The following is a 20,259-nucleotide window of genomic DNA, read 5'->3' as shown; positions in this document are numbered from 1 at the left end:
GAGAGAATAATGGAAGAAAAAACACCCTTGTTGCACCCCAGCTGAGGTGTCAAATACAATTTAAACATTTTAGTGAGAAATAACTTCTTTCTCAAAAACTATGCTACTTCAGAGGGAGACATTTCTCACAATGTTTTATACTATCAACAAATCTACGTTGCTCGTACCAAGTAAGTTTTTATGCTAACAACTATCTTGAGTAATTACCAATAGTGTCCAGTGCCTTTAAATGCTGTTTTAAATTTCTGTGCACAGAATACTTCTTAGTTCATTCTTAAGCGTTATTGATAATCAATCACAAGGACATTGAGTGTGAGCTTATGACTGGCGAAAAAAATTCCCCTGTGAATACAGACCCATGACATCATGTATGAAATATTACAATAGTATAAATTCAACGACAATTTACACCATTGTCATATGAGGTTGCAGACTTGTCTTCCAGACTTTAATGACTCATCTATTGGAAAATGAGTGCACCACAAAATTGAATGTGACCTTTGGAGCCCCTCTTTAACACAAAACTTATTTAAATTACCAATGAGATAAATAGGTATGTACCTGCCAGGGTAGAGACTGTTAATGTGAATGCTAAGAAACTTGTGTGACCATTTGGTTGCTGGTGCTGCATACTCCTAAGGAGTTGAGATGGTTTCATAATGCTGAAGGTGCTAAAACTAGTAAAAGTGTATAAGGGCACTTTGATACAATGATAAAAGTGCCAAATAGTTGCCTTTTATTATATTTAAAAACAAAGCAATGAATACTATTAATTTCTGAGCAACATCAATGGTCTCAAAACCAGTGTTTATGTCAGATCAACAAATATAAAAGTTTGAGTGTACACATTCATGCTAAAAAGTAGATGTAAAGTTTCACAAACCGTATGCCACATGAAAAAAAAAGGAATACTTAGCCTTGAAAACCAATTGAATATGTACATGTACACGTAGCCTGAAAGGCACTAAGACGGGAGTACGGCTCACTAACCATTCATGAAAAGATATTCATATCAGCCAAGAGTTACAAAAGATTTTACCCATATTTCAACATCACTGGGGATTTTCCTCAAAAGTTCCAAAAGTTGCAGGTGGTGACTCATAATGTATCTACAGCTATGACACAGCTTTACTTTTGTAGCAGTGAGAGACGTTTCAGAACCATGAATGGTTTACACAAAGATTTGCACCAGTGTGAACAACACACACAATAACCCCCATCTCTTGAAAACCAATTAGTATTCTGTACACTGAAATTATCTCAATATAACGTGGATTAAGATCAGCAAGTTGCCTTGCTTGCTTGAATTACAGTGTCAATTGTTCGTTCATACAGTACACACAATTCCTAATTCTGGCACATTTGATTTGTGACTCCGTTTCTTTCTCACTCATGTGGCCAAGTCCAGCAACATGTCATCTTTGCAAATGTGGTATCACTTTAAGGAGGAACACTTCAGCTTTGCATTGATATATGTAACTTAATACAAAGAGAGTAATAAATAATACAAATATACTTGATTGAAAAAGGTTTCCTAACTTCTTGTGAGCAGTTTAGATGTTGGATATATTTTGGCATTTCACTTGACATTGCTGTTGTTGAGAATTTCATCCCCGACATCAGCCTGTTTCGGCTTGTTTCTCCATACTGACATGTATTTACTACATACAACTCATTTAACTTGGTTGCGTCACTTAAAGCCACTGCGCACCTTTGGTAATTGTTAAAGACCAGTCTTCTCAATTTGGTGTATCTCCACACTATAAGCATAAAAAAATAACAAACCTGTGAAAATTTGAACTCAATTGGTTGTCTTGGGAGGGAGAATAATGGGAGAAAAAAACACCCTTGTTGCACCTCAGCTGAGGTGTCAAAATCAATTTAAACATTTCAGTGAGAAATATCTTCTCTCTCAAAATTATGCTACTTCAGGGGAAGCAGTTTATCACAATGTTTTATACTATCAACAACTCTCCATTGCTCGTTACGAAGTAAGTTTTTATGCTAACAATTATTTTGAGTAATTACCAATAGTGTCCAGTGCCTTTAAATAGTCTTTAAAATTTCAGTGCACAGAATACTAATTCATTCCTAAACATTTTTGATAATCAATCACAACGACATTGAGTTGAGCTTATGACTGGCAAAACAAATCCCCTGTGAATACAAACCCATGTGTCTTTTATGTCCAATGACGTCATGTATGAAATATTACAAAAACAGAGAGTAATATTTGGCCTTGAACCAATCAAATATGTACACGTAGCCTGAAAGGTGTTTATAGACATCCCTGGTACATGTACGGCTCACTAAACATCCATGAAACGATATTCATATAAGCCAAGAGTTACAAAAGATTGTATCCATATTTCAACATCACCGTGGATTTTCCCCCAAAAATCCCAAAGTTCCAGGTGGTGACTCATAATTTATCTTTAGTTATGACACAGATTTACTTTTGTAGCAGTGAGAGACGTTTCATTATTTGGGAGGAAGTTAAATTCAATCCAATATTCTTGTCAAAAAAATAAGTAACAAATACATTGCTTACATGTAGCTAACATTGGTGTATGGGTAAAACCAATAATATTCTCCTGAAAAAAGTCCATCATAGTACAAACAGTTTGAAATGCTGCTTTCAACGATATTTCTTTCAACTATTTTTCAATGCAGGAATACGCATTCTAGAAAACAGAGATTGGGCCGACAGTCACAAACTTGTATCATGTCCATGATGAAGGGACATCGGATTTTTTCCTTTAAAAAACCCCACAATTTTTTGGAGTCAAAAAGTCAACATGGTCATTCTCCTAAAATGGAAAAAGCTACAAAAGACTCACATATTTATGAAACAAATTTAGATTGCAAAGGTCCACATGGGGGTACTTCAAAAATGTCCCTGAAAAAGTCATCCACACATGCCGAAAAAGCGTGTGATAATTGTTATACGACTAACGAAAGAAAGCAACCACAATCCGAGAATTCAGAATCAGTAATCTATTGCCACTGCATTCCACCATTTGCCAAAGAAACTGATTTACCAACTGCAGTTGTCTACAGCAGCATCCCTGAACAACAGACTGCAGCTCTGACTAGAGTTCCATCGGTCAGTATAACTTAAAATTTTAGTCTAATCGACCTGTATCATGCAGCCACAATCTTGGTCATGTTCCCTGTATCAAGCACATGTGTACCAGTTATACATGTAAATGCTAATAGTCATTAAACAAAAGGAACAAGACTATTTTCCCTTCCTGCCTCGGTCTGGTTACACTGAGTTGAATGGGTGAAAATCAAGATGGCCGCACCATGATAAAGGTCTATAGCATGTTCTGTACATAGGTCTTTCGCCCATGGCATAATATACTGATCTTACGTTTACTCACAGAATCCTATTGGTGAGTACATAAACAAAAACATGACTAAACTGTTTATTATCGGTGCACATTTTATCTTAAAAGCACTAAAAAAAGTACTGAAACTTGCTAAAATGTGTAAAGAGTATATAAATAATTTCTACAAATATTTGAAGAAAAAGAAAAAAAATTAAAAAAATGAGATTTTGGTAAGATACTACATTGTAGGTCAGCGTGTGGAACAAGTGACTGATGAATTACAACATTGAAGATGTTTTCGACCCGACTTTCCAGTTGATTTACAAAATTCATCTTGTCTGTGATCCCCAGAATTACGAAGATCCAATTTACCAGAATGTCAGCCCAAAGTACAAGGTCAAATTAGAGACACCAAGAGAAGAGAATAAGTCATCTGGACACAAACAACAAAATGAAGTACACCTCCGCCACAAGAGTGAAGCAGCTGAGATATCACACACCAAGCCTGTACCAAATGCGAGAGGAGGGACACCTTCCAACAGGATAAACAAAGCTCAAGAACCCTCGAATGAGCAAAAGGGACAGAAGCATTATCAAAGATGTACTGATGACGTCACTAAAGAGGACAACGCAACTAGGGTTTCAGATACCAAGCATAAGCCTGTACCACGACCCAAAAGACTACGGGACTCCTGCAAAGAGATACATGAAAGTGAAGACCCACTTGAAGAATACATGGAGAGGGGACAGCACGAAAAGAACAAAGCCACTAAGAAGCCTTCTTTCATAAAGAAGCTGGAGACAAAACTTGAAGCAGGTCAACGAGCAACTTGCAAAGAGATGCCTGAAACTGAAGAAAACCTGAAAGATGCCAAGGGGCAGACGCAAGACGAAAAACGTGATCTCACTCAAAAGGACAAGGTGCCAGCTTCCAAGAAGAAACCGCAAACCGAACTAAGTCCAGGACAACAAACATCTTGCAAAGAAATACCTGAAATCGAAGAACACCTGGTGGAGTTCAGGAAGCAGTTAAAGCAGCAGGAAGGTTGCAGAGATATTACCAGTATGGTCGTTTCAAATCTCAATTTCAAGGGGCGCATGATGGACAAGAAAGGGGGATGTTTACAGCTGAAGTCACACGGTGTAGTCCTCTACATACCACCTGATGCTCTTGGAGATGAGCCTCAGGAAATATACATTTACGTTCAACAGAACTTAAAGTCATCTCATCACACTGTGAAGAATGGGTTCGTTTCACCCATTGTTCATTGTGGCACCTCTGGGCTCAAGTTCAACCTTCCTGTGATTCTGACCTTCCCTGTCCAGTCCAAAAGTTCTTCTCCCAAGTTGATGGGAGTTCGTCAAGATTCATCCACACAACCATGGGTAGACAGCTCTGATTGTTCCAGCGAAGTTGTACTGTTTCATGATGGTCTTTGCACAGTGATATCTGATCACTTCACTGGATTTGGAGCCGTTGAACAGTATGATGAGGAGCATCCTGTTACTGGCCCACATAGTGTAAAGCTCAGAGTTGGGGTTTTTATAGCACAGCATGAAACAATAGATCCGGTGAATGGTTGCATGCAGTTAAGAGTCCGTATCTGGGATGAGTCTCCAGAAACATGTGAGGTATGTTGAAACAAAATTGTTTTAAAGTTAATGGCATGAAGTTTTGAGTCTTTCTAAGAGGCTTTTTTTAATTAACAACTGTTCACATAAATACAATAGGTAATTTTGGTTGGTAGCAGTTTGGAACAGTTAGTTCTACTTTCTAAAAAGGAATCACTCAAGAGTCTTGCCATGAAAATACTTGATATATGTGTCCAGGGTAAAAAAAATAATAATTTGTAGGATGGTAATAAAACAGACATTTGACTTCAGTCTGTAGTATGTTGTCATGGTATCAGGTTTGTTTGTATTTTGGGCTAATTCAGGGGTGTTAAAACTTATATAAGTCCACCTAGCCAAAACAAATAATTATATAAAAGAAAAAAGAAACAAAAAGTTATCCTTCTTGTTCTTACTGAGAAAAAAAATTATGCAGGTGTGTGACCCTTACTTGTCAAAAGAGATGTTGATATTATTATAACATATATTAAGTACGACTCCTTTAAAGTATTGTAGTTCTAGAGAAAGAGGTAGCTTTTCATTTCAAAATTTAAATCTGAGAAAAGCTTCACGCATGAAGCCTCTCTCAGGCATCTGAATGTACAAAATATTGAGTGCAACAATTTTCTTCTTTATCATTATTCCTTTTTCAACTTTAGTGATCAATGTTGGAATACAAAAAGTGAGAATACTGGTCTTTGAAAACTACCCCCCTCCAAAAAAAACCACCCCAAAACCCGTTTTTAAGGACAGAAGCATCATGAGAGGGACTTGAACCCACACTCTACTGAAAACAAGTTGGGTGCACTTCACAGCTTATCCACGACACACCATGTCTTTGCACCATGCTAGACATGAAACCAAAATGTGACATTACTGCACTACATTGGCTACAAAATTGTATCTCCTACTCAATTCCTTTCAGTATATCAAACAAGCTGAAGAAAACAGCACAGCAATGGACACACAACGTCGACTGTTCCTTAACACCAAGGAAGACCCAAACAACCATGTATTCGTCGAGATTAAGAGTCTGAATGAACAGTGGAAAACATCCAACAAAACACAGGCAAGAGAAATTCAAGATTTAGGACTCACTTAAATTGAATTGTCATTATGCATATAAATCATGGCTGGAATTTCATCTTTGACGGGGCAAGGAAATTTTTATTTTGGGCACTTCCATTGAGAATATTTCAAAGTCTATACATTGTGGGAACTTTTGATGGGAGCAAAAAGGCCAAGACCAGGGGCAATGATGACCATGGCCTCCATGATCGGCATGTAATTCCAAGCCTGTTACATTGGCACTTCCATTTAGGCAAAACAAATAATTTCTAAGTTATCCACTCCACTTTGTGCTCTTTAATGCTCCAAAACAGAATTTCCGAGTCTGGCCACAAAAACTTGGAAAGTACATAATTTTCACCGAGTAGGTGTTTTTGCATAGGCCTTATCTGCCTGAGGCTGTCAGCAGCCCTGGTGGAAAAGAAATTACATGGAGGTAACAGGTGTGAGTTGCCAAACCAAAAAGTGTGTTTTAATTTTAGCCTCTTTCATTAATGGAGCTTTCTCGTAAAACAGAAGCACATCTGTGATTGCTAAATATTAATTTAAAATAGTAACAAGTTAAAAGGGAAAGTAAAGCATTTTTTTCCTTTGAATTGAAGAATCATTTTAAGGCTTTAAGTTTTTACTCAACGCATCATGCAAATAACCTGTGAAAAAATCACACCATGACCGCTACAAAACGCCTTTTCATAAATTTCATGTGCATTCTTCAAATTCTGTGGATTTGTTTTGCTAAACGTAACTAAGTCTCATTTAATTTACACGCCACAGGTGCTGCCATTGCAAAGCTTTCAAATGGACACTCGCGTGGATGAGTCACGCACTTTTAATTTGAAACCAGTCCCCCGGAATTATGCGTCAAATGATAACCGACGGCAGCTAGAATGTGATGTCAGTGTGTCCCAAAGATCACATCAAATGTCTGCAGTGGTCATCAGGGCAGTTCATGAGATTAAAATAAGGGTACGTGCAAAATCTGAAGACTATAGTCATGTTAGTTGTCCCACAAGTGCTTGTTTGAAACTGAAAAATATATTCAATCATCAGGGCCACAGACAGCAACTTCAAGTTTGGGCTAGGCTAGACTGATGATTTGGGCTGTATATAGACCCAAATCAACTACATGTACATGTATCACCATAGGGATGTTGCAGGCTTCTCCTGGGGCTGAAATAGCTATCCCCTTTGCAGCCTGTAAGGGTAGACAAAGGTATCATCCACTAGGAGCCTGGCTAGTAGAGCTAAATGCACTAGCTTAATTTTTATTTTAAATCAATTATGGCTTGTAAGTGCCCTACTTAAGGGCAATTGTGTCATGATTTGGATTCGAACACCCACTTTGCTCTGAAAACACCAGAGCCTGGAACCGGTGACCTACAGGTATACAAATGTAGACAGCTCCGGCACAAACTGATAGCAGTTCTGTGCAATGCAATGTAGCGTATACAGAGCACCAGACTCACTCTATTATTGCTTTGTCCTTCAGATAGGACATACATGTACGGCTGTAGCTTAATTGTGCTGTGTAACGCACCTAAAAGAATCAATCAGTTTCACTTATCAACACAAGAGCAAGGGTTTGCCCCTGTGTTTCTGGCAGTGGCTGCTGAATGCAACGACGATACATGTATACATTACAATACATAACAATCAATTTAACTTAATGTGCATTGAAATTTAATCCACAGAACCAACTGGATGGTTTAAGTATGTGTGTAGACGTTGCGGACTCCGACACCTGGCAACCACAAGTGTACAGGGATTTATTCTGGTACTACAGAGAAAGACAACTGAAGATTGAAAGCGGAGCGTTAAATTGTCCAATAGATTGTTCTGATGGTGACCGGCAAGACCAGGCCGGACAAGCAAACCATCCCATCCGGGAGAACTACGGGCATCAAGTTCAACAAGACAATGGGATACAGGTTAGAAATGACCAATTGTTTGCTCAATGTCAAGCAAGTCAAAGCAGACTAAGTGAACAAACCAGACTAGTAAACCAACAGGTTGAAGAGAGTCGGAATGCAGTAGGCAATTCTGAAATTGGTGGCAATGTTGAACAACTCTACATGGATTCTAATGACCCATCTGTAAATAGTAACAGCCAGCTAGATTTACAACCAAATCAGATCTCTGTCAAACCCAAGAATACATTCACACGTTTAACAAATTTCATAGTGAACCGCTTCAAAAAAAATTCACAGCCAGACGAAGACTTTCATCCTTACAGTTTGCCTCACGATTTCCCTCCAGCGGAAGCACAAGCTGAGCTTTCACAGGGTTACCTGCAACTATTTTCACCAATGGAATTAACTACCACTCAAACGGAATCTTACTATGTCGATATTCCTAAATCACATTAGTTTTGGACTAGTGAGATCAAAAGTAGTTGCTTGTTGGTTGGTTACTTGCCAGGGTCTTAGACAAAGCAAAAAAGCCGATTTCACATCGGTCTGTGTGCAACGCAGTTTTTAGCCGTGCTGTTACACACAAATCAGAGTTAGACTGTGTAAAAAGGCATTAATGTACACTAGACAGTGAAAAAGCTAAGAATAAACCTTAACAAATAAAATAGAATTGTAATTACCTTAAAATCCACTGATTGCTTGGTCTGACCCATTTGCCAATGTCACAGGTGGCTCCCTGCAGTCACAATTAACCACTGTGAGCAGGTTACTTGCTACACGTACATCGCCCAAGAAGTGCACTACATGTACACTGTATATAAAAAAAGGAAACTGACTATGAAGGACAAAAAGTGTACAACCAAAATCTTACCAAAATCTGGTATTATAAACTAGAATTCATATTTAATTAAAGTCCCTTTTCAAATTTAAATGTTTTGCTATCAGAAATTCAGATTTTTCATTTCCTCGTACATCGGGTAGTCCAAAAGTTTATAAGGCAAAATTCATTCAAGCTTTCTGCTGGTACAAATTTGGCAATTTGCGTTGTACACGTTTGGACTGCAGGAGTGTGGAGAAATGTAAAATCTGAATTTCTAATAGCAGAAGTTGAAAATTAAAAAAAAACAGACTTTATTTGAACACAAATTTTGTTTTTATATGTACCAGATTTAGGGTCAAGCAAAATTAATGTGATGATACCCGCTGAGCTGGGTTAATAGTACATCTTAGAGTCAGTTTCTTATGTATACATTTGTAGATTATAAACAATGTATCCCCTTGTTACTCAATGAATGAATTCCCTAATGCTGGGTTAATTTTCTCTGTATTCATGGTTTAATTGGAAATCTATTGTGCTTGCTTAAGCACAGTAAACATGTAAGTAATAGTTTAAAACAGACCTATATTATTACAAGTATTGACTTCTTACACCAATGCAACTACTTTGCTGCCATTTTATGAGTCAAATTGTTTGTTCAAAACAATTCTATTTAAAATCTTGAATAAAAAGTTGCAGATCCCCTTTTTAAAAAGGTGAGCCCCTGGCTGAAGCGTCCCAGGTTGAATCGTAAACTTTGGTGTCGTTCCTTTCTACACGGCAGCTATGTAACGGTTGCATGGCTTCTGACCACAAACAAAGATATTGACAAAGTAGGGAAACCAACAATGTATCATGTGGGGCTGGATAGCTCAGTTGGTACAGCCCTGGAAAGTTGGTCCAGAGGTCGTAGATTCATAACCTGCTGTGTACATTTTTCTTTGTTCAACCCCAAATCATTGTGAAAATTACGTGTAAACACTGCATTGGCTAAAATGTGCAGTACCGTACACTGTATAACACAAAGGGTCATTGACTTGTAGAATGGAGCAACAAAGATTATTGCGATGATGACATCATCAGGGCCCAAACTCAACTCTACACTTGCGGTCACTGTTTTTTTCTTTCAGCTGAGGCTACTGTTCAAGCACAATTCATAGCTGTTAGTAACAGCGCGTAATCTACTTCTAAGCGCGTGCACGTACACACAACCCACGCGCAACAGACTCTTCACAAAGTTTTTGAAAAAAATATTTCAAACCTCAAATTTTTAACTGTCAAAGTGTCTGTAATTGTATTTTTTAACAAAAGGGCATTTATGAATGGGAATAAAAGAGTAGTGACTCGTTCTTAAACGTCTGTTTAAAACCTTGCAGGGTCGTTGTCGTGCGCTAAAGGCCCTCGCCTTCGACTCGTCCTTATCACACGGCAATTCGACCCTGCCGGCTTTAAACGGCCATGTAAGAACTCGTCGCTACCCTTTTGTTCCCTTATTTAACCAGTTCATTAGGGTTTGTGGTTATAACTAAGAGGCAAAGATTATAATAATAATAATAAAGAACACTTAATAGAGTGCCGGTATCGGCCTCGGAAGGCGCTCATGGAGCTTGAGGAGAGAAAGACAAATTAGGACTGAGCATTGTGTGAGTATGCTTGTTTGAACAGGTGAGATTTAATGTTTGTCTTGAATGTTGTGATGGATGGAAATTTGACAGTCAGTGGGAGTTGGTTCCACACCCGGGCTGATGCCACAGAAAATGACCTATTGCCCTAAAGAGTGGGAGTTCTGGGCTGAGGAAGCATCATGAGCTTATTAGAACGCAGTACGGTGTGTGCTGAGGTGTATGGGTGGATGAGGTTTTCTGGAGTGTTGTTGTGAAGAATTTTGAAAATGAATAGAGCAAGTTTGTACTAAATCCTGTGTGATATTGGCAGCCAGTGGAGATCCTGTAATACAGGAGTGATGTGGGAATATTTACTGGTGAGAGAAACTAGTCTGGCAGCGATGTTTTATAGACGCTGCAGACGTTTTAGTTGGTTTCTCTTGATGTCAAAAAGCAGTGAATTGCCCATGTCGATTTTGGAAGTGATGAAAGCGTGAACAAGTATTTCAGTGGTGTGTTTGTCAAGATATAATGTGTCCAATGTTACGGATTGACATGCAACTGATCTAGAAATTGTTGTCACGTGGGGTTCCATGTATAGTGACGAACAAAAGATAATGCCAAGATTACGGACTTGAGTAGATGGTATGATGGATGAATCACCAATTCTAGTAGATGGAATATGAACTTTAGATGATTGCTGTTTTGAACCTATAATGATAAATTCTGTCTTCTGATCGTTTATTTTGAGCCAGTTTTGTGTCATCCATGAACGTACTTCATCAAGGCATGCTTCCATCTGACTGCTACATTGACCTGATGTTGTTGAGGGTCAACTGACAGATAAAGTTTGATATCATCTGCATAGCAATGATAAGATATGCAATAAACAAGAACAACCCATGACTTACAATTGTGAAGATTGGTTTGATAGACAAAATATTTAATGAAAGGCCATTTTAAATTGTTGTCATTTAAACCCAAAGTCCTTCTGGTTGGTAAGCAGTTTGCAACAGCTAGGCCTAAATTTCTCATTTAAAAGGTTTTGTTACTGGCAATTACTCAAACTACATGTGTAATTGTTGGTACCATAAAAAACCTAACAAGCAATGGAGAGCTGTTGACAGTATAAAACATTGTAAGAAGCGGCTCCCTCTAAAGTAGTGTTTTTGAATTCAATTCAAGAGCTCAGCTGAGGTCTCATAATTTCAAGCATCTGAAAGCACCCACTTGTGTGACAATGGTGTTTTTTCTTCTTTTGTTTTCTCACAACTTTGATTACCAATTGAGTTCAAATTTTCACAGGTTTGTTATTTTAAGCATACAACATACACCAAGTTTGACAATAACCAAAGGTGTCCAGTGCCTTCTGTTCTCTTCTAATCTCTTGGTGTTTTTGGGTTTGTTTTTTTTTTTTTTGGGGGGGGGAGGGGGATGGGGAAAGAAAACTGAAATAGAAGTTTATAGCTGAGTTTTCTAATTTTTCTTTACAAATACTATTTACATTGTAAAATCAGTGAGCTTCAGATTGAAACTTGTTGTTGTCAATCCTACATTCTTGCATAAGAATAAATTCAGAAATTGTACGCATATTTGATTGAGTAATATTATTTGCATACGGTAGTAGGACTCGGGAAAGAACTGAGCATACAGTGCAAACACTATATGGGTAAAAAATAAATATTCTTTATCCCCGATGGGAGAAAACCCAGATAACAAGTGAGGGGACCGGGGCGGGTCAAACAGGAGAAACCCAGATTACAAGTGAGGGGACCGGGGCGGGTCAAACAGGAGAAACCCAGATTACAAGTGAGGGGACCGGGGCGGGGCAAACAGGAGAAACCCAGATTACAAGTGAGGGGACCGGGGCGGGGCAAACAAGAGAAATCCAGACTATATGCAAGGGGTAAGCTTGGGCAGTTCCTTCGGTTACCCGGTTCTACTCGGTTCCAAATATTATATGTACTCAATTATTGGTACCATCTTCCTGTACTCAAATGTTGGTACCTTGTTCCTTTAACCAAAGTGCTCTGGGCTGCCGGTCTGTTTGGTAGTGTGTCAGCCAATGAACTCTGCTACAGTATACTTTATGTTGTGTAGCATGTGCGTTTCATGTGCCAATTTTGTTCATTTCGGGGGGCCATACATGCACGTGCCAAATTTATTCATATAGGGGGTTCACATACATGTAAGTGCCAAATTTAATAATACCGGGGACCACTACTACTACAGATCACACAGTCGCAGTCCCTGGGCGACGTACAAAGTAACACAAAAGTAAACTTTGTAATGTGCTAGGGCGCCGCACTACATGTATGTGTATGGTGTACCAAATCGCAAGGCCATTGAACGTTTGGGGAAGCCAGAAGCCTTTTATTCCTACAAACTAAAAGTAGTGTTTTTCTCTCATCATTTTCTCGCAACTTCAACTACCAATTGAGCCCAGATTTTCTCAGGCTTGTTATTGTAAGAGAATACTGGTCTTTGACAATTACCAAACGTGTTCAGTGCCTTTAAAAATAAAAATAAATTGAAAAAAGATAAATAAAACTTCACTTACATGTACATGAAAACCTTGGCACATTAGAGATTCCTGAAGACTGCTGAGAGATTGTAAGAACACAACTTTACGAGAAATGCTTCAAAATCAAGTCCCTGTCTCTCCGGCTTCCAAGACTTGTCAGAATGTCTGCAATGGAGAAAACAACATGTTCCAGATTTAATTTGAATGTTATTTGATACAGTCTATCTAAAATCATAAAACTAAATGCAACAATATTAACCTCAGTGGAAATTAGGGATACACCTCAATTCAATTGTTTATTGTCACACATACATGTACAGTGAAGTTCACTTCGGCTTGCAAATCTAAAACTATTAAAAATTACAAAAACTACAGAAAACCATAGGCATACAATACTAACAAACAAATAAACAGTATGCGCACATTATTTTCCAGTACATGTGTGTAATCACTTCAAAATTATTGGCAATAGAATACCTTGTTAGGTAAGAAATTATAGCAGCTTTTGATGTACATGTATAAAGCACTTTGATAATCACTTTGGAGCAATGTGGTTATATGAAACCATACAACTTGAATCTGAGTAGCAATACTGACAGTACATGTAACGTCTCTCAGATTGCGTACTGCATTGAAAAAATCGCTCCGAATTATGGGCTATACAGTATCTCAAAAACATGAGCAAATTTTGAACAAAACGTTTTTGTACACATGTACAATGTGAAGGACTAAAACAATCAAATGCTTCCGAAAACTAGGTATACATGTATTTTTCCATTTAAAGGGCATTATAAAAAGGCCCCTCAACTCAATTGTCAAAGATTTACTATTTGGTCAGACATTTGTTTTTGTCAATTAAATTACAATCCGTGACAGTTAGGAGATATCGATATTAAGAATCGAGGTCTTTTGATCTAAAGTGTGATGTTTAAGGGTGACCAATGCTTATTTACCACTAGATCCAGCTCTGCCGTTTGTAAAAAAAAAAAAACAGGCACCGGGAACATGGTTTCCTCCAAAACCTAACTTCAAACGATTAGAAGTTCAAAAAAAAAAACTCCTCTTTGACAGTGCTTATTCTCTGAATGTTCTGAACGAGACCTCAGACACCTCGGACATTTTATTAAAGGCAGTGGACACTATTGGTAATTACTCAAAATAATTATTATCATAAAACCTTTCTTGATTACAAGTAATGGGGAGAGGTTGATAGTATAAGACATTGTGAGAAACATCTCCCTCTGAAGTGACGCAGTTTGCAAGAAAGAAGTAATTTTCCACGAATTTGATTTCGAGACCTCAAATTTTAAAGGTCTCGAAATCGAGCATCTGAAAGCACACAACTTCGTGTGACCATGGTGCGACAAGGGTGTTTTTTTTTCTTTCATTAATATCTCGCAACTTCGACGACCGATTGAGCTCCAATTTTCACAGGTTTTTTATATTTATGCATATGTTGAGATATACCAGCTGTGAAGACTAGTCTTTGACAATTACCAATAGTGTCCAGTGTCTTTAAGGAGTTGAATACAACCCTGGAATTTTTAAACAGTAAAACAAAACAACGTGAAAATCCATGGTTGGGGATTTTATGCCGTTGACAAAAACCATAAAATAGAAACCTGTAACACCATGGATTTTGGGGGTATTTCCTCCATGACCCGTACTTTTCAACAATGGCATTGTACATCAATACATGAAATGAATTGAACATCAATACATGAATCACCATATTTCCTCAACAAAAGCTCACAAACTTTTCAGCAGTGAAAGGAGTAGGACGTCTCCCTGACTGTATACTCAACACAGGAATTAAGCGCATGTGCAGCATGTCCAAAACAAAAGCTCACAAACTTTTCAGCAGTGAAAGGAGTAGGACGTCTCCCTGACTGTATACTCAACACAGGAATTAAGCGCATGTGCAGCATGTCCAAAACAAAAGCTCACAAATTTTTCAGCAGGGAAAAAAGTTGAACGTCTCCTTGACTTTAGTACTTCAACACTGGAATTAGGTACATGTGCAGCATACACGAAACTTCATAGTTCCTCAAAAAAGAAGTTGGACTTGTTGAAGTGAATGAGGTTGCCAGACTTCTAAATTTTCATGCAACACTGAAGGTAAGTTCCTTCGTAAGGTACATGTCTCAACCAAGACAATCCTTCTACATATACATAGAATCACCTTTACTCATTTTAATAGACCCTTCCCATGAAATATGTAAATTACACATAGCGCGTGCGTACTAACGTTTTGGTTGGCAAAATGAGGGAACATCGCGCTGTTTTGTACACGGCTAATGGGTGCGTGACGCAGACGCGATTGCGCGTCTGCTTAGTGCACAACTCTGGCGTTTGCAGGGTCTGTACGCATGCGTGAATGTAATTAGCATATTTCATGGGAAGGGTCCATTGCTTCATGTACAGTAGCTCCTGTAAGTTATTAACAAAAATCATTTTACATGCCACTAGCGTAATGGCCTGTGATTTCCTTTTTCACAGAACTCATGAAAGTACTTACAATGAAGCATACAGTGCTAACACACATCAGTGTACAATGTATATGGGTAAAAGTAACATGAATATTGTTTATCCCAATGCAAATTAAACATGTTAAACATCCTATAAAAATCCTTTTCTTAATTCAACCACCAAAAGTTGTTTGACTCTAACTTGCCTGATCTCATGTTAAGCATTATCAGTTGTTCAATCCAACAGAATCAAGCAAAACATGATCTAGGAAAGGGGGTTACATTGTAACTCTTACCCCAAAAGTCCCTCCTTAGCCCTTTACTCTAGGAGTGGGGGGGGGGGGAATAACTGCCAGCCCTCATTTTCACACTTACACAACAATAGCACATATTATATGGTAATTTCACAATAACCATATCAATGCGCTTTACATAGTGCCCTGGATCACTTTAACACTGACTAATGGGCATCCCCTGGAAAATAGCAACCCCTGCTCTGGTGGGCAAGTTAAGCTGTAAAAGCCCAGGGTATTCTAGGAACATGGAATTGAAACCTTGTGAAAAAAAGGACCTCCGATGACAGTTTAAAATACGCCAAGGTTGTGGGATAAGAAAACACTAGTCCACAGGGATAATTACAGATTAAGTTTGAAAAGGGCTCTTGTAACCTGCATAGCATATTGTGCACACTACACAAATGGAATGTTTGGTGACAAACTACAAGTCGATGGGTCAAATGACACAACCAGAGGAGCAATTATTAAAACCCTTTCTATATGAAACTTGATTTGGGGTTGAATGAATAGATCAGATTTGAACTTACTACATCCTAATTAACATGCAAGTGCTCTTCCAAATGCACTATATAGCCCTAACGTTTGCATTATTGTTAATAATCTTTGTTCATTTCATAATTTTACCAGGTCATTTTCCCATTTGGTTATTATTTTGAAATTAAATTATTTTAAACATTTAAACATTTCAATCACCATATCTCAGTTCGTTCTGAACGTTTTTCGTGTACCATTTCCATGTGTCAAGCGGTTAAAGGCAGTGGACACTATTGGTACATACATGCACTCGAAATAAATGTTAACAAGCAACAGAGAGCTGTTGGGAGTATAAAACATTGTGAGAAACGGCTCCCTCCAACGTAGTTTTCTAGAAAGAAGTAATTTTCTGAGAATTAGATTTTGAGACCAGAGAATTAGATTTTGAGGTCTCGAAATCAAGCATCTGAAAGCACACAAATTGCAACTTCGTGTGACAAGGGTGTTTCTTCTTCCATTATTATCCCACAACTTCTTGAGTTTGAAGTTTTCACAGGTTTTTTATTTTGTGCATTTGTTGAGAATACACCAAGTGAGAAGACTGGTTTTTTTGACAGTTACCAATAGTGTCAACAGCTTATGACTAGAGACTAGCTAGTCTCGTCCTCTTAAATGTACCTAGATCATTTAACAATAACAGGTGGATACTTATAAGCAATCATTGTATCCATCACAATTAATGACACTCAGGGTGCTTCGCCATTCAGTTTTCCTGCAAGCAAAGGCATTGATAGGTAGGGGATGGGGGGAGGGGGTTGGTGGCAAAAAGTGAGGGGGGGGGGGACATGTCCCCCTCACTTGTTAGACTTGAGGGGACAGCATATCAGATGTCCCCCTCACATTAGAATACCAAATGTACGCTCCTTTAAACAGCTCTATTTAAATTGGAACCAGGTGTTTCTTAAGTATGACAAAACCATTTGTATCCATGATTACAAACAACAGGCTCAACCTGAAATAATAATAATGCACAGATTCAAAAGTTATAGGGCCTACCAATGGAAAGACAGAAACATTTTACCTAGAACAGAAATTTAATAATTTAATGTATAAGTAGCCTGTATAGGCCCAGCCACTCATGGTGTCTGGTAGCTACGTACTGTATGCATCACTGGACAGGGAATGTACGATGTATGCATCACTTACATAAGCCTTACACTGTTAAAAAAAGAAGAAAAAAAAAAGAAGGGTTGTTCACTTTGGGTTTTCCCCAACAGTTGCGAAAGAGAAACTTTGACGGGAAAATACCTCACAGTGTTGCAAAGTCACTCTTGCGCAATTTTTTGGGGGCAACCCAAGTTCAAACTTGTTTTGTAATGTAAGGCTTTTGTAAGTTTCTTTTGAGTGTTCAGTGATGCATAGGTACATGTACAATGAAAGTAAACCACACTAAATCTATTTTCAGACTAAGTATTTCTATTTTGAGAAAAACTTTAAATCAATTCTGGTATCTGCGCTGGAGGTGGGGGGGGCGGTGTTGGGGGTTAGGCAGTCAGAAGCAAAGATTATAGAGCGCCGAAGGCGCAAGATGCGGAACTGAAGCTTTATCTATTGTTGGAACGTGAAATGCACAAGGGCGCCACTTCAGCAAGTGAATGTTTTGTTTCCCATTGATAGAAATGGTCACTGTCTGCACTGAACTGCACTGATCTAATGTTGTATCAAAAGAGTTACTTGCCGAAATGGCGTCCAGTGGGATTTCACATTTCAGCCCGAGTTCCGCATCTTGCGCCTTCGGCACTCTATAATCTTTGGTCAGAAGCCATCAAACTGCTGTCCTTGTTCTGAAGGTCAAGCTAAAATTTTTGTCAGTTCTTGGCCCACCAAAAACATTGAATTACATTTACCAAGTAAGTTGTTCTATTGTGGTTTACTGCTTGATACTTATTATTTTTGTTTGTTTGATTAATTGTTAATGTTCAACAAGGAATGTTACTTAAGTGTTTTTACAGGTCCATTTTGTGGTTATCACTTATAATACAAAGTTTTTCCCTTGCAGTGTCATTCTACATTCTAACTGGCCCATGAGAAAAATTCACAGACTATTTGGGTGTACACTATTGGTTATTACTAAACAATTTCAGCGTAAAACCTTCTTTGGTAACGACCAATGGAGTGCTGTTGATAGATGTAGTATACAAATATTGACTGCTTCGAGTGCTATGGTTAAAACTATGACTCCCGAGGTGATCCCCGGAGCGTTCTATTTTCCCGAGGCGAAGCCGAGGGAAAATAGAATGCTCCGGGGATCACCGAGGGAGTCATAGGTTTTAACCATTGCACGAGTAAAAGCAGTCAATATTTGTTTTATAACACCCCAAACATTTCTAATTATACATTATTATTAAGTTACAGACCTGAATGCTACAATCCACGGACGACGCGAATACAGATTGCAAACACTTTTACTTACTGTGTTGCATGTAGTGTCGTGCAATCCGAAATGGTTACAGACTATTAATTTATCATCCTCGTACACGCAACGGACCTCTGGGTACTGCACGCCGTGTGCTAGTCTGTCGGACTAGCGCACAAAGCCGTGTGCTAGTCTTCGGACTAGCGCATGGCAAACCGACGCACTATCACACGGCCGTCGTCTAGCAAAACTACGACATGTCATGTGACGCGCTCTAAACCAATGAGCAGGCAGAATACTTGCAAGGGGTGTTATAATATAAAATATTGTGAGAAATGGCTCCCTACCTGAAGTAACGTAGCTTTTTTAAAAGAAGGTAATTTTACACTAAAATATTTAACCAATTTGTGCAAAAAGGGCGCTTTTCTTTTTTTTTTTCTCTTGCAACTTCGATGTCCAATTGAGTCCAACTTTCACAGATTTGTTCTTTTGTGCATTGGGATACACCAAGTGAGAATACATGTACTGGTCTTTGAAAACCCAAAGGTGTCCAGAGCCTTTAATACTTTGAACTTCCTTTTTCTGTTGCCCCTTGAGTAACCCTGGACAATACCTTGATAATATTATTACGATATGATATTGAAACACAACCATGTTGGTTTTGAAAATATTGAGACAATATTCTATTAATTGTACAAAGACGATATATTCCGTCATTTCCAGTAAACTGATGCCATTAAAGTCCTTTTTTTCCGACTTCAAAACTAAAAAGTAGACTTAACCCATACTTTGTATACGTCTTCACATCTAGCATCAAGCCATAGTGATCTCTCTTTATAAGCATTGCCAAAGCTGGACGAATGTTCTTGAAACGTTTATGTTTATCTTGATCGGTGTGAATATTTCTGACGTAGGCCGATAGTGGTATCCATCACCTTGATTCCGCGGATGCTAACACTTTAATATTAGGGGATGAATGAAATGCATATCGTCGAGGGTACGTAGCTGTAGGGGAAATTCCCTTGGCCAGCAATCACCACGTTGTAGGGAAATGTCTGGCGTATTGAAAAGTATAGGTGCTAACTACTTCTTATTATTCTTATTCTTTATTTGGCCAATAAACAATTACAAATACAAGCAGACAGTATGTCAAATAGATAACATAAGTACATGTACAAAAGTAAATACAAAGCAAAAAAAAAACAATAAGGGCACAGGAAATGATAAAGCAACCCTAATGTGATGGCCAGGATCAACAAAAGTATAATTAAACACTGTAGCTCGAAAGCCTGTTAATCCAGTCCCATAGGGAAGCAAACACACTATAAAAATACTGTCTTTGGAAAATAATAATAATTTGAAATAAATATCAATATAAATAATCTGTATACACAAAGCACAACTTGCTGTCAACTCGCTGTCAACTCGCTTGGTGCCGTCAACTCCTCTAATAAACATTTAAAATCCTCAAAAGAGGCATAGAACGGTAAATTATTAGCTAAAAGAGAATTTGCATAAGTTTTAGGTAACATTTCGGTTATCAAAGTTGAGTTTATTTCTTGTGAAAATTATAAGCAGTAAAGCCGTCGGCCGCCACCTTGCTTGTAAATCGTTTGCTGACATATTGGGTCAAAAATATCATTGGACGTGTTGACAGCGAATAGTAGGACCGAAAAGTACATATTGCACAACGTACACATGTATAGTGTTGTCAATTGTGAACGAATTGGAATAAA

General features: G+C 38.2%; 2 protein-coding genes across 2 annotated transcripts in view; one reads left to right on the top strand and one right to left on the bottom strand.

The window, feature by feature from the left end:
- The window catches only part of LOC139949499 (uncharacterized), a 45,526-nt gene that overhangs the window by 9,431 nt on the left and 15,836 nt on the right, over positions 1 to 20,259 (bottom strand). Inside the window, exons 2-3 of the mRNA XM_071947865.1 lie at positions 12,906 to 13,034; positions 8,605 to 8,735 (exon numbers count right to left, since the gene is read on the bottom strand). The gene's annotated coding sequence lies outside the window, so the exon portion shown is untranslated. The remainder of the gene's footprint in view (positions 1 to 8,604; positions 8,736 to 12,905; positions 13,035 to 20,259) is intronic.
- LOC139949498 (uncharacterized) lies at positions 2,672 to 8,618 on the top strand. Its single transcript, XM_071947864.1, has 5 exons — positions 2,672 to 3,106; positions 3,687 to 4,967; positions 5,872 to 6,015; positions 6,789 to 6,980; positions 7,706 to 8,618. Exons 1-5 carry the CDS (start codon positions 2,726 to 2,728, stop codon positions 8,378 to 8,380), a joined length of 2,673 nt encoding a protein of 890 aa, XP_071803965.1. The 5' UTR covers positions 2,672 to 2,725; the 3' UTR covers positions 8,381 to 8,618.

The sequence above is a fragment of the Asterias amurensis genome, chromosome 17 (genome assembly GCF_032118995.1).
Source record: "Asterias amurensis chromosome 17, ASM3211899v1".
Classification (NCBI taxonomy): domain Eukaryota; kingdom Metazoa; phylum Echinodermata; class Asteroidea; order Forcipulatida; family Asteriidae; genus Asterias; species Asterias amurensis.
The sequence above is the reverse complement of the archived record's forward strand: the minus strand, read 5'-3'. Positions and strand labels throughout refer to the sequence as shown.

Excerpts from the sequence above, each read along its gene's own strand:
- LOC139949498 (XM_071947864.1), top strand. The coding sequence starts at position 2,726 with ATGTCCATGATGAAGGGACATCGGATTTTTTCCTTTAAAAAACCCCAC. Across the intron at positions 3,107-3,686 it reads CTCTGACTAGAGTTCCATCG|AATTACGAAGATCCAATTTA; the intron begins GTCAGTATAACT and ends TGTGATCCCCAG. Across the intron at positions 6,981-7,705 it reads TTCATGAGATTAAAATAAGG|AACCAACTGGATGGTTTAAG; the intron begins GTACGTGCAAAA and ends TTTAATCCACAG.